General features: G+C 42.9%; 1 protein-coding gene across 3 annotated transcripts in view; it reads right to left on the bottom strand.

Moving 5' to 3' along the window:
* Positions 1–11,666, bottom strand: part of Kras (KRas proto-oncogene, GTPase) — a 33,564-nt gene extending 21,898 nt beyond the window's left edge. For 2 of the 3 annotated variants that reach the window (XM_021164782.3, XM_021164783.2), the window contains exons 1-2: positions 11,455–11,665; positions 8,111–8,232 (exon numbers count right to left, since the gene is read on the bottom strand). In XM_021164782.3, the coding sequence (XP_021020441.1) occupies positions 8,111–8,221 (111 nt within the window). In that variant the 5' untranslated portion in view covers positions 8,222–8,232; positions 11,455–11,665. Of the gene's footprint in view, positions 1–8,110; positions 8,233–11,454 lie in introns of all 3 variants that reach the window. The other variant, XM_029478156.2, reaches the window with a different exon arrangement.
* Positions 11,667–15,199: the final 3,533 nt, after the last annotated feature.

Below are 15,199 nucleotides of genomic sequence, written 5' to 3'. Positions count from 1 at the left end.
AGTGAGTTTAATACTAGCCCCAGCTACCTGAGAAAACTCAATATTAAAAAAAACAAAAGCAAAAGTTGGTGCACACACGCTATGCATTACATCACTTTCCCAAGCAACACTGAGAACACACCCATTCATCACTAACAAAAATTTTTTGTTTCTATTTTGGGAAAATGTTTCCATACAGTACAAATGGTTGTGGTTTTATTTGAGGAATAATATTACTTTTTGAATCTTCATACTTCTGCTATGCCTTGACTCCTTTGTATCTTGTTAACTTGTATGACTTTTTAAAAAGTGTTTGTTTGCCTGCCTTTATGCTTTAATGAACATAAACTTTATCTGTAGAACCATTAAGAGGAATTGGGGTCGAGGTGGGAGATCACTCAGGGAAAGAAAAACTCAGTGACCAGAATAGGTCTGTGGTTTTCTAGTGCAACTCAATTATATTTAGTATGCTCATTTTTTAGAATAATCTAAACTTGGGAAGACAGGCAACAGTGAACAGAAAACTTAAAAGGTAATGAAGCTTTCACTGAAAGGACTCCTATTACTATTAATAGTAATTACAGCAGCTGATGTGTACTGAGCCCTTACTTATATGCAAACAGTGTGATAAGCTTATTACAGGTACTGTCTCGTCCAATCTACCTTCAGGCTGTGCCTTTGTCTTTCATTATGAATAGGGATGCTGAAATATCAGCTCATGCGTTATTTGGGGATTTACTTCTGCAGTGATTTGCTGTTTTCTTAACATGTATTACAAGTACTTTTTACTGTTTAGTAACATCTATGGGAAAAAATTATAAAATTGACTTTCTCTGTTTATGGTCTAGCATGTTATATTATTACCTTTCTAAATATTTAAATCCATTGAAGAATGATGTGTTCCATACCACTGTATATAAAGATTGTACCCTCAGTTCTCAAAGATAGCTAGAAATATGCACAACAGCTGGATATGACTAATACCAGAACACAACAGAATTGAAGAGCCAAGGCTGGGGCTTGGGTGACACATTTTGTAATCCCAGAACTCACTTGGGAGGCTGAGGCATGAGGACCAGTAGTTTGAGGTCAAAGTCTAGTGAATTCAGTATAAGGCCAGCCTAGGATACATGACACTCTTTTAAAAAACACCAACAACTGCAAAAGAGGGGAGAATGTGAAGTACACAAATAGATTTATAAATTCATTCCTACCTACTATGCTATATACTCCAGGAATAGTTACTGCAATCCTAAAGGTCCCATTTTGGGCTACGTATTACAGCTCCTTAATCTAAAACAAAAATGTTCTAAAGTCTAAATTTTTGGATTAGGGATGTTCAACCAGTAAAATTTGCACAAACATTCCAAAATCCTAGGAAATGAAATTTGAAAAATGTTTGGTTCCAAACATTTCATGTAAGATATTCAATTTATATATAGTTTCAAAAAGCAAAAAAATTTGTTTTATCTTTCTTTTTCTTTGTTTTGTTTATCTTTCCCTGAAACATGTAGTCCTGGAAGTTGCTGTGTGTAACAGGGGAATCTAGAACTCAGAGATGACCTACCTCTGCTTCCAAGTGTTGGGATTAAAGGCATGCACTACCATGTCTGCCTGGTGGTTTTTGTTTTTGTTTTCTGAGACACAGTATCACTATGTAGCTCAGACTGTTCTCAAATTCAAAATCCTCCTGCCTCATTCCTCCAAGTGATAGAACTACAGGTGTGTACCACCACAACCAGCTCAATCTGTATATGGAGGAAGCAGATCCAGAGGAAAGGAAATGCATGTAAGCAATGAAGCAAATAGAAATAAATGTTAACACTAAGCTGGACAAAGTGGAATGGTACCATGCAAGAGGTCAACTTTGCCTGTGTGACTTAAAGACGGGAGAGAAGGTCACTCAAGACAGGAGCAGAGAAAACATACAAACATGAAATACCACACTGAGTATTGTAGATTCAAAGAGTTCAGCTCGTCTTAGCTTAGTGAAAATAAAGGTAAATAGCAGAGAGTAACAATGAAGCAAAAACCAGCTTCTGAAACCAGAGTCTGAAACACTGCTCTGAAGAACTGCACTTTACACTGTCCAGTCACCTCTGAAACGTTTCTAGGTAAGAAGGGGCACTCAGACTCCCCAACCTGACTGCAAGCATTGGAACAAACTGTGGAACGGGAGAGCTATTGTTTTGCCCTTCCAGATACTGCTTCAGCTCAGCACACACACTCAGAGGTACCAGCGATAGTTGCAGGTGAAGACTTTGAATTTTTAATTACAATATTCCCCAAATCATCGCTGCAACCCCTGACCATCAGGAGTAGTAGCCACTTCTTGATGTTATATTGTATTTCAGGGTTGTCTTTTCAGTCTTCTCCTACCTAATGAATTCTCCATATGAAGTTCTCAGTGTGGAAGTATCTAGTAGTGCACTGCTGACTCCAGTAACTGTCAAAATCAAAAGGGGGAGAAGGAGGAACTGAGGGAATAATGAAGTCCTTACAAGAAGACAAGCGAATGTTACTAAGGTGGCCAAAGCAGTAGGGATGGAGAACACTTAGCTGGTCTAACTGGCACAGCTGCCCTCACAGGCAGCTAGCAGGAATGTAGACGAAGTACAGTGACTTGGCTCTGTGACTTGGCTCAACAGTGACTTGGCTAGTCCTCAAAAAGTTAAACCTGGCCAATCTCAGAGGTACTAGAAGAGATAGTCACACAAAAAATCTGAACATAAATGCACAACAAAACTGTTATTTAAAAGAGCTCTAAAGAAGAACCCAAATGTCATTAACTGATGAATGGATGAACAAAATATGGAATGTCTACAAGAGAGAACTACCTTCCCATAGAAAGGAATGAAGTGCTAATATTGTAACAAGGACAAACCCTGGAAATATGTAAAAATCAGACACAAGGCCAAGCAGCAGTGGCACACACCTTTAATCCCAGCTCCTGGAAGGCAGAATTCGAGGCCAGCCTGGTCTACAAAGCAAGTTCCAAGACAGTCAGAGCTACAAAGAGAAATCCTGTCATGAGACTAAATAAATAAATATCTGACACAAAAGCTACACTGAATGATACATGATTCCTTTAAATGACATATTAAGACTATGCACATGCAAGCAGATAGTAGTTAGTGGCTGCCAGGGGCTGGAAGGAGAAGGGTTTGGGGACTGACCACTAATGTGTATGGAGCTCCTTTCTGGTGTAATGAAAATATCCTGGAACCAGATAGCAGTGATAGCTGTAACCCTAAGAAATAACTAGTCATCACTGGCTGCGTACGTACTTTAAAATGTTATTTTGTTCTATGTGATTTTCAGCTCAATGTTTTAAAGACAAACAGAGACGAAGTGTAGAGAAGATGAGTGTCATTTTAATTCGCAACCTAAAGGCATCCTGACATGCAGGTCTTGGTACTCAGAAAAGAGATCTAAGCAAGAGACAGGCCTGGAGTCTTTAGCTATTGACAGCTATAGAATTTCCTTCCTTGTGGTATGGACTTATCAAACTACTTCATCTCCCATCTACTCCAAGCCATTGTTCTTTCAGTGATAAAAATGGATATAATCATACACAGGACAAATATCCAGGTGAGGATTAAAAACAACAAAAATCCTTTCATAAGATGGAAAGTATTATACAAATCCATTATAATTCTTTTATACAGTACACCGAGCATTCTACTACTGACCACAAAGTGGGATTCAGACCACTGGCTCTTAGTGACTGCCCAGAAGTACACCTTATCCTTATACAGCCACTAGACATCTGGACTTAAAACGGTCTTTGCAGTTCTCCTTACCATGTCAAAACACAACAGGTCTGGACAAGACCCAAGAAAAACAAGCTAAAACTGACAGTTCAAGATTCCTATTTTGATTGGTGAACAAGGATATTAAAGACTTTGTTCTCATGATAAAATAAGATTATAAAGTTCTTTTAAAGTAGGAATAAAGAAAAACAAAAACTTATTTTACAAATTCTAAGCTCTTGGAATTAGGATAACGAACACTTTGGAGAAAATAAAAATGCACTACTCCTTAAAAGACAAAACTACCATTAGTTCAAAAATCTGAATAAACTCAAAAATTATCAGATTTTTGAAAACAAGGATACTAAAAGGCACATATCAAGCACAAGCAATCAAATTCAGGTTGTACTGCAGCTTTTAGTGCCTTCATCCAACAAGCTCAGCCCAACCAGTGTTCACAAAGGAAATGCACCCTGTGCTCTCCTACACGGCCTTCTTTCCTCTTACATATTAACTGCATAAAAGACTCCCAAGTAAAGTTAGCAGATTTATAAACTGATATAACTACAGGTTGCATCTAAAGGTTAAAAATACAAAAAACAACCTTGAGTTTTCATTGTTATTTATTACAAAAGCAGGTAAATTACCACTAGAGGGCACTCAAAAAAGGAAGATGAGCTGGCCACAGCTTTAGAGGAAAGTTTTCTTCAAACAAAACTGCTTTTAAAAAATAGACTTCTAGTCAAAAAGTTTTAATACAACTTAAGAGTAGGATAACATACTGCACAGTAACATAACAAATCTATGTCATATTTGAAAATCAAAATAAAAGTTATCACTGGGACATAAATTTGGTAATCTGAGCAATAGTTAAAACTGTATGTAGCACAAAAGGCTTTAACTCAGAACTGCTGATATTCTGAGCTAGTTCTTTCTTTGCTATTTCTAGTTGAGCTGTGTGAGGAGTTCATATGATATTGCAATAACCATTTCCCACTAACAAAGTTAACTGAAAAACTAGTGCACTTCAAAAAGGACAAAAATTTCAGAAGTCAAGGTGATTCGCTATCTCCAATATTAACATGTTCTATGGTAGTTTTCTATTATGTATCTGCCATCAAGCAGTCATTAGTAAATTCAAGTTACAGTATACTGATGCACAGACTAGAAGATTATTAAATATTTTCTTAGTTTCAAAGATAGCTACTTTTTCACTTACCGTAGTAGAATTATCACTTGTTTCACAAAGTTTAATAAATTCAGTCTCAAACTAGCTAAATATCTTTAGGCCAAGTTAAAACACCTCACAAGTTTACAGATATAAATCAAAGAAGCAATGACTGCTCTCTTGCACCTCCTAGGATAATATTTTACAAATTTGAAATCACTAAAAAAAATGTAATGGTATTATCACTTAAATTTTTAAAAAGCATCCTGCCATTTTTTTTAATATAAAGATGTAATGGAATCCCAAAGTACAAGCACTTCACCAATGGGCTGGCTATACCCACAGCCCTCCTTTATTCTTCACTCTAAGACAGGGTCTCACTAAGCTGTGCAGGCTGACCTTGCACCTGCTCTGTAACCCAGGCAGATCTTAAACTGGAAATCCTTCCGTAGCGGCTGCCCCTAGGCCCAGCTCCCATGCTCTCATTTTCTCTCTGGCACTTTTCATCAATTGAAACTTTTTGTACTTGTAGGAAGTTGGCATTTTTAGTCAATCAAATCTCTTTCGCTCTTTTGCCCTTCTTACAGCTAAACCACACCAAGAAAGGACCATGCCAGTTTCCTCAGACTCGCCACAGATTGTGAGATAAGGTATAGACTTTTCTCCAGCTGCTAAACTACCTGGGGGAATGTCAAGGTCAAAGTTCACAGGTTATCACTGCTCCCCAGAGTCAAGTCTTCTGGCATGGCAGAAATCATAATCAAGGTTAGAAATTTAAATTTATAAACTTTTCTACCTTCTTCATACTTAATGAATTGTTAGGTGTATATTACATGTTAGCAAATGTGAACTAAAGGCTTCCTAAGCTCTATTTTACCATTGCTCCTACAGCTCTGGCTTCAGGCTGTAGATATTCAGGATGCTTTCTGAACTAACAGGAGGAAGCACAATAGAACCCCTCAGATTTTCAAGGAAAATGAAGGTTACTTCTGCTGAAAGCATCTTCCAAATCCCAGGAAAACTTTCACATTTCACATGCATTCTATTAAAACTTCCTTTTACATGTGATTTAAATGGTATAACATGCCAAGTAACCTTGCGTTTAGAATACCAGTCAAAATGGGTGAACTTTTTGATCTTTCTGGAAGGAAAAAGCAGAACTACATTACAGCACTGAGCTGACCTGTCAAAAAAATCAGTGTATGAAGACTAGTACAGAGGAGCTCTACGTCACTGGTGTAACTTGTTAAACTTGACCAGCAAATAAAAGTCATTTTTATATCTAAGTACCATCTTTTGAAGGGTGGTATACTACTACTAACATTATTTGATACTTCCTAACAATTTTTTAATCAACCTTCAATATTCTAAGTTATATAATCACCTTCCCAAGCTCGCCATTGCCCTCAAAGCCCAACACAGCACACTGTTTCTTCAAGACAGAACAGAGACCCAACCAAGCCAGGGCACTGTGACCTCTTGAGATTTCATAGCTATGGATTCTGAAGCACTACAAAATTCTACACGTCTTTTTTTTTTCTTTTTAAATTGGTACATGAAGTAAGGATATAGCTTGGTGAGTAGAGGATTGCCCAGCAAGTCAGAGAACGTGGATTCGATTCCCCAGCACAGCCTAGAATGAGTATGGAGGCATAAAAGCCTGCAATGGAGCCCTGTTACTCAAGGGGTGGAAGCTGCATGATCAGGATTGCACACTAGGTCTCAGCTACCTGAAGAGCCACCTTGGGATACATTAGAACCTAACAAAGAACTGAAAATGGCACATTAGAACAAAGAGGAAAAGCTAAAGATTGGGATATCACCATACTGCAGTAAAGATGCCTAAAAAATAATCTAACAATAAGGTTATTTCAAAGGCAAAGTAACATTTATTTCACACTTCACTGATATTAAATTTAATATATTTAGACTACACATAAATACGCGAACAATTACCTTGTGAAAAGCCCTTCCTTGGCCGGGCGTGGTGGTGCACACCTTTAATCCCAGCACTTGGGAGGCAGAGGCAGGTGGATTTCTGAGCTCAAGGCCAGCCTGGTCTACAGAGTGAGTTCCAGGACAGCCAGGGCTACACAAAGAAACCCTGTCTCTAAAAAAACAAAAACAAACAAACAAACAAACAAGAAACGAAAAGCCCTTCCTGCTAATCTCGGAGGTTAAATACACTCTTCTTTGGTTAGGAAAACCTAAACCTACTGACAGCAATAGGAGGTACACCAGATTTTTCAAGATCTCTTCCAGGTATCAATTCTATTTCTTAGCAGTTGGTCTTTAATTGGTTAAGATTCTATGAAATGAAAATTGTCTGAAAATAATCCTGAAGATCTTACTCATCAAACTGTATTAAGCTTAAAAATGTCAACCATCGGGGCTAGAGAGATGGCTCAGTGGTTAAGAGCACTGACTGCCCTTCCAGAGGTCCTGAGTTCAATTCCCAGCAACCACATGGTGGCTCAACCTTTCTGGTGTGTCTGAAGAGAACAACAGTGTACTCACTTACATAAAATAAATAAATCTAAAAAAACAAAAAAAACAAACAAACAAACAAAAACCCTTTTGTTTAAAAAACAAAACTCAACCATCAAGTGATTCTATTTTCCTAGTATAGTCAAATTTTCTCATCACATCAACATTCCAAGTAATCCATAACAATAAAGTGTTCTCAAAAGATTAACTTTCACTGTACATGGTGGTGTACATCTTTAATCTCAGCATCTGGGCAGCAGAGGCAGGTAGATGGATCTCTGAGAATTCAGAGCTAGTCTAGTCTACATAGTTGAGTTCTAGGACGGCCAGGGCTGCATAGTAAGACCCTGTCTAAATAAAGGACACCAAACAACAACACAATAACAACAAACCCAAAAAACAACAAACCTTTCAGGAATAGATCAAAGGCAAAGCTATATTCTAAACTCTCACAAAATCATGAAATTTATTTATCAAAATGCATATACAAAGCACAGATGGCACCTTGGACCTTATTCTCTGTGGCGAGCTCTCAAGATAAGTGGAGTTCCTTGCACCTATGGTTCCCTAACACTCAGTTTAAAGCCTTGGGACTAAAGGACATCATATATAACTGAAGTAACTTTCAATATAATTTTCTAATAAATATAAAAATGATATCTTTTTCAAAGAGGATGGCTGCCATCCTTTACAAGCCGTATGTAGAATATAAAGCAACGTTTACCTCTATCGTAGGATCATATTCATCCACAAAGTGATTCTGAATTAGCTGTATCGTCAAGGCACTCTTGCCTACGCCACCAGCTCCAACTACCACAAGTTTATACTCAGTCATTTTCAGCAGGCCTTATAATAAAAATAATAAAATATAACTAAATTAGAACATGTCTCACACAAGATTATCAAATACTTTATCAATATTTTAACACTCACCTTTGTGTGTAAAACTCTAAGGTATTCTGAATTCAGTGACTACAGATGTACAGAGTAACCTATAAGTCACTTACAACTCTTCTCATCAACACTTAATAAAAATACATGGAAACCAGTACTTCCATCTTCTATCATTTAGCTTGTTGATCTAAACAGCCAGGTTACTGTTTTGTAGCAGCTAATGGCTCTCAGAGGAATGTATCATGACTTCACTCAGTACAAATATCCTGCATAGTACGCTATACCCTGTGGACACACCCGCATGAGCTTGTCGACAGCTATCCCAACACCTACCCTTGTAGTATTCTTTGTTGACTGGATATTAAAAGTTAGAAGTTAGGTAGCCTAAGAACATCTTTGTTGGAGCCCAAAATTGCAGAGAACTGTTTTAAAGCCATCAGAGCAGTTCTGCAATGAAGGGCAACAAAATGGGAAGCCGAAGCTGGTGTCAAAACTGCACTGTGGTGAGGAAAGACACATTTAGGCAATGAAGCAAATAAAGATATTATTTGATGGCATTTTAATCTATAAACTATCTGTGGAAAATGGGATTAAATATTTGGGATAGGATCAGATCAATTTTAACATATAATCCTTTGAGTACTAAAAACAGTACCTCTGTACAAGGAAATAAAATTGAATGAAATTTAGAGATAAAGACTATTTTTGGCAAGAAAAAAAAATGTAAAGAATTTAAAGAGTTTCTCAGTAACCTCTGTGACTTCTGCCTTGCTTATAATACACTGCTCTCCCAACAGGTGCACTAAGTGCTGGCAATGTATACAGTTAACAGCCCTAAATACAACACTGTTCTTTCCTAGTCTGCTTTTCCAAACATTTTTGAAATAAAATTAATATATTCACTTTATCTCCTTTCCCTTGTAGATCATATATTACTGCAGATAAAGAGACATATGGATACAAAAGAATGGCACTAAAGTCACAATTTGTTATGGAATAGGTAGTTCCAGGTCAATGTAAGTATATACAGTGTAAACAAACACAAAATACGGTCTACTTATTGACCACCAAGAACTGGTCACACAGGCACCAAGAGGGAAAAATGCACTTGGTTTTTCCAACACACTGTCTTCCTCACCCTGTGCCTGAAGACCTCAGTAACAGGACCACAAGGGCAGAAAACCATTGTTATCAGACCTTCATCCAACTCCTGCCCTACTTTGCCCCACCTATCCTTTCTGGCTGCTTGTCTGGGGCCATCCTGTGAGCCATTACTAACCTAACTTACCTGTTTGCCTTCAAGTTTTGTAACAAATGTAGACCATGGCAAATGGGATAGATGAAAAGAAATCACATGGCAATGTGACCTTTGCCTCTCCCTCCCGCAAACAGTGTGGCTAGCTTACAAGAGCAATTTTGGGTCCCTAAAACTGTGTGGTAGGGAACAGGATTAGGAGGTTAGAACTGTTTTTACAGCAATTGTTTTTTAGCCTTCTTACTATTACAAGGACAGTTGGTTCTCTAGGCCCTGTAATCACAACAAAGAGAATGCAGATGCAGATATGAGATGTAGATAGGAAAGAATACAGTTATGTCCTATGAAGCACAATTAAACAGATTGTTAATGTGTAAAACAAAGCTACTCTAATTCTTTGTTCTAGAAAAGTTTATTTTTTTTTCATTAAAAATGAATTCATGTTACCAACAGGCACTTTATTCCTAGTTCTAAATAAACTGAAAAAAAAATGTTACTTCTAATATAGTAAATATTGGCATGTCCACCCCCAAAGGATTTCTGAGACCCTCAACAATTTGTTTATAGGTGCAAAGGGGTCCCACAGACTAAAATGTTGGCTAATTTAGGGTATACTGTGGACAGATATTGAATCATTTACACCGTAGCTTTTGCTGAAAATAAAATTTATTGTCAGGTTTTTAAAACTTAGTAATATTTAATTAAGTCCACTAGAAAAAAAAGTCTTACTCAAGAAAAACCTTAAGCCTGAAAGGTTCCCCCACCCCCAGTTACAAAAGGTAATAAAGGGGCTCAATTCTAACAAAAGTGGTAAAATTAAATTACTATCCTCCATCTCTTAAAACCAAGGATGCTTGTGAACAGCTACAATTTCAAATTAAATATATGGATACCTAGCGTATCTGATGTCTATTGTCTATCACATGAGGGGTCAGCAATCAGGCCCTCGGTGGAAGAGTGACACTGGTCGTTTGGTGGCAATTTCGAAGTGATTATTATGAGCAGACTTTTTCAACATTTCCTCTCTGATGATTCTTCCACGACAAACACAGCATGCCATTCTGCTTTTAAATCCTTGCCTTGATGATCACCTAGCTTTAACAAGGCTGGCTCTGGACTTGAGCTGCTACATGGGCCTAGGGGGATTTCAGTGGTCGGCCCGGAATGCTACAATGAACTCTGGAGTCTGGAAGGGGCAAGGGACAAACCGCAGGACTGAGGGGAGAGGGCAGCAGGCGATTCAAACTTGACTCTGTGAGCCGAGCTGCCTGCGCTCCACTCGGGGAGAGTCCCCTGCCTCGGTTCTCGCCCTTCGTCCCCCTTGTGTTTTCACCACACAAAGCCACTCAGACTTGCCGCATTAACTTTTCTGCTTCCGTGCGGGTCGCTCGCGGGCTTTCCGCGCAGGGCGTGGGCCACCTGTTCTGCCAGCACCATCCCTACCTCCACCTCCTCCTTTGTGGCCGCGGCAATGTCACAGCCCTTACAGGCGTGGGGGAGGGGAGCGGTCGCGAACTCCGCGGCGGACGCCTTCCCCCCCCCCCCCGAGAACCACGACGCCCTCCGGCCACCGGGTCCGAGCACCTCCCGCCGCGACCTCCCCCGGGGCCCCGCAGCCCGGCCAGGGGAAGCGGCGTCCCCGCACAGCCCGCGCGCCCGACAAGTTGAGCCGGGCGCGGGGCGCCAGGCGCGGATGCCGGGTGCAGCCGAGGCCGGGCGCGGAGGCCGGGCGAGCGCGGAGGGCCGGCCGCGGCCCGGAGGAGGAAGGAAAGCCGCCCCGTCCGGGAAACGGCGGCCGCCCGACCTCGGCGCCCCGCGCCCGCCGCCCCGAGAGCCGGCTTCATTCAGCGCCGCGGCCCCGCCCGGCCGCGCCGAGCTCCGCACCGGGCAGCGGCCCAGGAGCGCCGCCCGCGCCCTACCTCTCTCCGCGCCGCGGAGCCGCCGCGCCTCAGGCTCCCGCCGCCGCCTTCAGGCCCGCGCCGCGCTCGCTCCGGGTCCGAAATGGCGCGGGAGCGGGACTCCGGGCCGAGCCGCCGCCGCCGCCGCCTTCCCCTGCCGTCTCAGCCGCCGCCACAGCGCTGCCGCCTCAGCCGCCGCGGCCGCCGCCTGCCGAATCGAGCCCGGAGTGCGCGATGGGCCCGGCGGGCGGCCGCAGAGCAGGCCGATCGATGCGCTCGGTGTTCCGCGCTGCCTCGGCCGCGCGCGCGGGAGGGAGGGAGGGAGGGAGGGAGCGGCTGCAGCGCTGGGAGCCGAGGAGAGCCAGGGCGGGAAGCGGCGGCCAGGACGGGCCCGGGCGGGGGCGCGCGAGGGTGGTGCCGAGAGGGTGTCGGCCCACGCGGACCCCCGACCCGGGGTTGGCGCTCCCGATAGCCCCGCCTCGCCGCTCGTTCGCACGCGGCCGCCCGCCCCGCTGCTGCTCCTCGGGGCGCGCGCGGCGCCGCCGGGGGCGGACCCCAGCCGCTGGCCTCGCGGTCCCTTGGCCGGACTGTCCGAAGCCTGCAGCCTCCCAACCCGGACCTCCTCTTTTTGTTTTGAGACAGGGTCTCTCTGTGTAGACCAGGCTGGCCTTCTGCCCGGATACCACAAGGAGAGCCGCTCTGTAGGAAGTGCCCTTGCTCCCCAACAGGACAGATCCGAGGAGACTTCTCAGGACGCCAGGTAGAAGACATTCATTCATCAGTTACCACCGCAGAGTTAAACAGGGAGGCAAATAAGCGTGCATTCCTATAGACCGCATCGATGCCCCTTCTAAAAAATGCCATCAGTTGAGGCCTGGAGAGCCAGGGCCCCCGCCCAAAAGACTGCCCACCCACCCACCCACCCACCCACCCACCGCCGTCTGTCCTCACAGCCACATCACCAGCCAGCCACGCGTGCAACTGTTACACTAGCTCTCTGAAGTGATGTCGCTCTTCTTACACCCCTACCTCTCCCTCCCAGCACCAGGTGGGAGGCCCGGGAAACAGGAGGACGACAGGGAAAGAAAGAGCGTGCCTACTCTGTGTCAAGTTAACTGCTAAAATGTTTTTGCACATACCGTATTTAATTATCACAACGCCCCCGCGAGTTAAACATCATCTCGACTATTTTACAGATGAAGGAAGAAATTTACGGAAAGGGAGAAATGGCGTCCACATTACGCTGTTAAGCTGTAGGAAAGATACTGAGTATCTCAGTCTGCCTTGAGCTCCCCCGTGGCTCACAGTCAGTCCAAGAACATAAAGGCAAAATTCTAAAATTCTGCGCTGCCTTTGACCACTTGCTACCTTCCCTTCCCTTCGTGTTTCACCTTGACTCCTGGCAGCTCCGAGAATGGGGAGGCTGGCCTCTTCCTCTGAGACTGTCTGACTCCTAACTACCAATGCCCAGAGCTTCCTATATCATAGGCTTTAAGCCTTGTTTAAATGTCTCATTTCTTAAGTGAGAGCTTTTCCATAAAGAGCGTCTTTGAGACTTCAGTCTCCCCTCAGTCCCCGAACACTGCTCCTAGTTTTCTCCAGGACACTCACCACCATTTAATGCTTTAGTTTAATTATCTTTGGTTTTTGTTTGTTTTGAGAGGGTCTCTATGGAAGAGCAAGCTGGCCTCAAACTCATAGAACTCCTCCTGCTTCTGCCTCTGACTGCTGGGATGAAAGGCTTATCGCACTATGCCTGGCTCTCTTGATTTTCTTAACTCTTCTCTTTTCCCCCAACAAAGAATAAACTCTGTGAGAGTGAGGATTCTGACTTGTTTTGTTGACTGCTAAAGTTCTAGTGCCTGTAACAGTCCTCTCTTACAGGTAAGATATTCAGGGAAGGCATGAAGTGCTGAACGAACAATCCAGGCACCTTCTTTATGAACCCTGAGATTAAATCCTTACTTAGAGTTCTTTAAACCCATCAGTGTCTGCCTTTATCATCTTATGCAACCGGCTTTTATACTCACCAAGGTCATCTTCTGATGAGCCACATGCTAGGTGACTAGAAAACTGCTGAATAATGAGCTCTTTGAATTTGTTAAATTAATTTCTGCTTATTTGAACATTGTTTTGTACCAAACCACAGATTATTCTGTGCTGATTTAAGTCCACAATAAGCATATCTCTCTCTCTCTCTCTCTCTCTCTCTCTCAGCTGCTAGTTCAGTGTCCTCTGCAATTGGTGCTCTGCTAACCATAAAGGGACTGCAGTGCTCTGTAGAGCACTTCGATGCTGATTATAAAAATTCTGGCAGCAGCAGAAATCTAATCCATCCACAGGGTCTCAGTTACCATCTTGGCTCGTGGTTCCCAAAATGAGTTACTGTTCTAGTTTCTTCCTGTGACTTCGAGAAAATCCTCTGACCAAAAGCAACTTAGGGGGAAAGGAGTTCATTTGGCTTATACTTCAAGGTCACAAACCATCACTGAGGGATGTCAGAGCTGCAACTCAGGCAGGAGCTTGAAGCAGAAACCATGGAGGAACACTGCTTGCTGGCTCACTCCCAGGCTGGTACTTAGCTAGGTAGAGCCAAGGGCCAACTGCTTAGGAATGATGTTGCCCCTGGTGGACTGGATCCTTCTCCGTCAATTAACAGTCAAGGAAATTCCCACAACCACAGACATGTCCACTTCCAGTCTGATCTGGGTAATTCTTCAGAGTAGGCTTGCCTCTTAGACAACTCTAGGCTGTTCCAAATTGACAATTAAAGCTAAGTAGGACAGTTCCTTCTGTTGGTCCTATGAACCCTGCTTTCCAGCCTCACCTCAAAGAGGATGTCTCCTTTCATTCCCTCAGAAATTCTTACATAAGCTGTGCCAGGCCTTTCCACCATCCTGATGATGCCCTGGCGCTCTCTCAAGAACAGCCACCTCCCCCAGGATCTTCCCTATTTTTTCTTAACACTACAGGGTCCAAGGTGGGAGGTGGGGGTTGGGGGGGGGGTTCACTTTCCATGGCTCCAGAATCATTTGCCATGCTTACATAATTTAAATTCCTAGCCCCCCACCCCCACCCCACACACACACCAGGTATCCCATATAGTTGGTGTGAGCTAGATCAGAAATCTTTGGGTTCGTTAGCACATTGACAGTTCTTGGCAGCCATTCTTTCTACATCTATCGTCTGGAGAGGAGTTTCCTCAAGTCTAGTAGCTGTTGTACAGAGTCTACCTGTCTGCCTGTTTCCACAGACTTCCTGAGAACATGGACACAGGCAGGTCCTGGGATCACAACAGGAAAGCAAGGAGGAATAACAAACATTAATGGTACTCAGGGCTTGCTGCAAGTTGAACGGGGGCTTCTGCCCGCTCTTGTTAGACTCTTCCGGAAAGGTAGTTACACATGCACACAGCCTTTTGACCTATCTTCTGAGGATCAACTGATCCCTTTCTCTGTGGAGCATCCTCTTCTGCAGATAGAAAAAGAAAAACAAAACAAACAAACAAACAAAACAAAAGAGCTACAAACAACAAAACAAGAGTACCATGTGTGTCTTGGGACTTTAGAAGGTGTGAAATGTTAGGACACTACACCACAAATGTCAGAAATTTATCCTAAAGAAGGACATCTGAAGAAAAAACTCAGCGAGCTTCCTCTTAATCCCAGTGACTGAATGGAAGATTGTGAGACTAAGGCAAGCCTGGGCAACATAGACTCTATACCCAAAACAGCTGAAATAAAAACAAGAATATCTTCAGCCAGAA

Source organism: Mus caroli, unplaced genomic scaffold (assembly GCF_978045245.1).
Source record: "Mus caroli unplaced genomic scaffold, Mus_caroli_1 scaffold_7, whole genome shotgun sequence".
In the NCBI taxonomy this organism is placed as follows: domain Eukaryota; kingdom Metazoa; phylum Chordata; class Mammalia; order Rodentia; family Muridae; genus Mus; species Mus caroli.
Note: the sequence above shows the minus strand (reverse complement) of the source record. Positions and strands in the feature narration are given on the sequence as shown.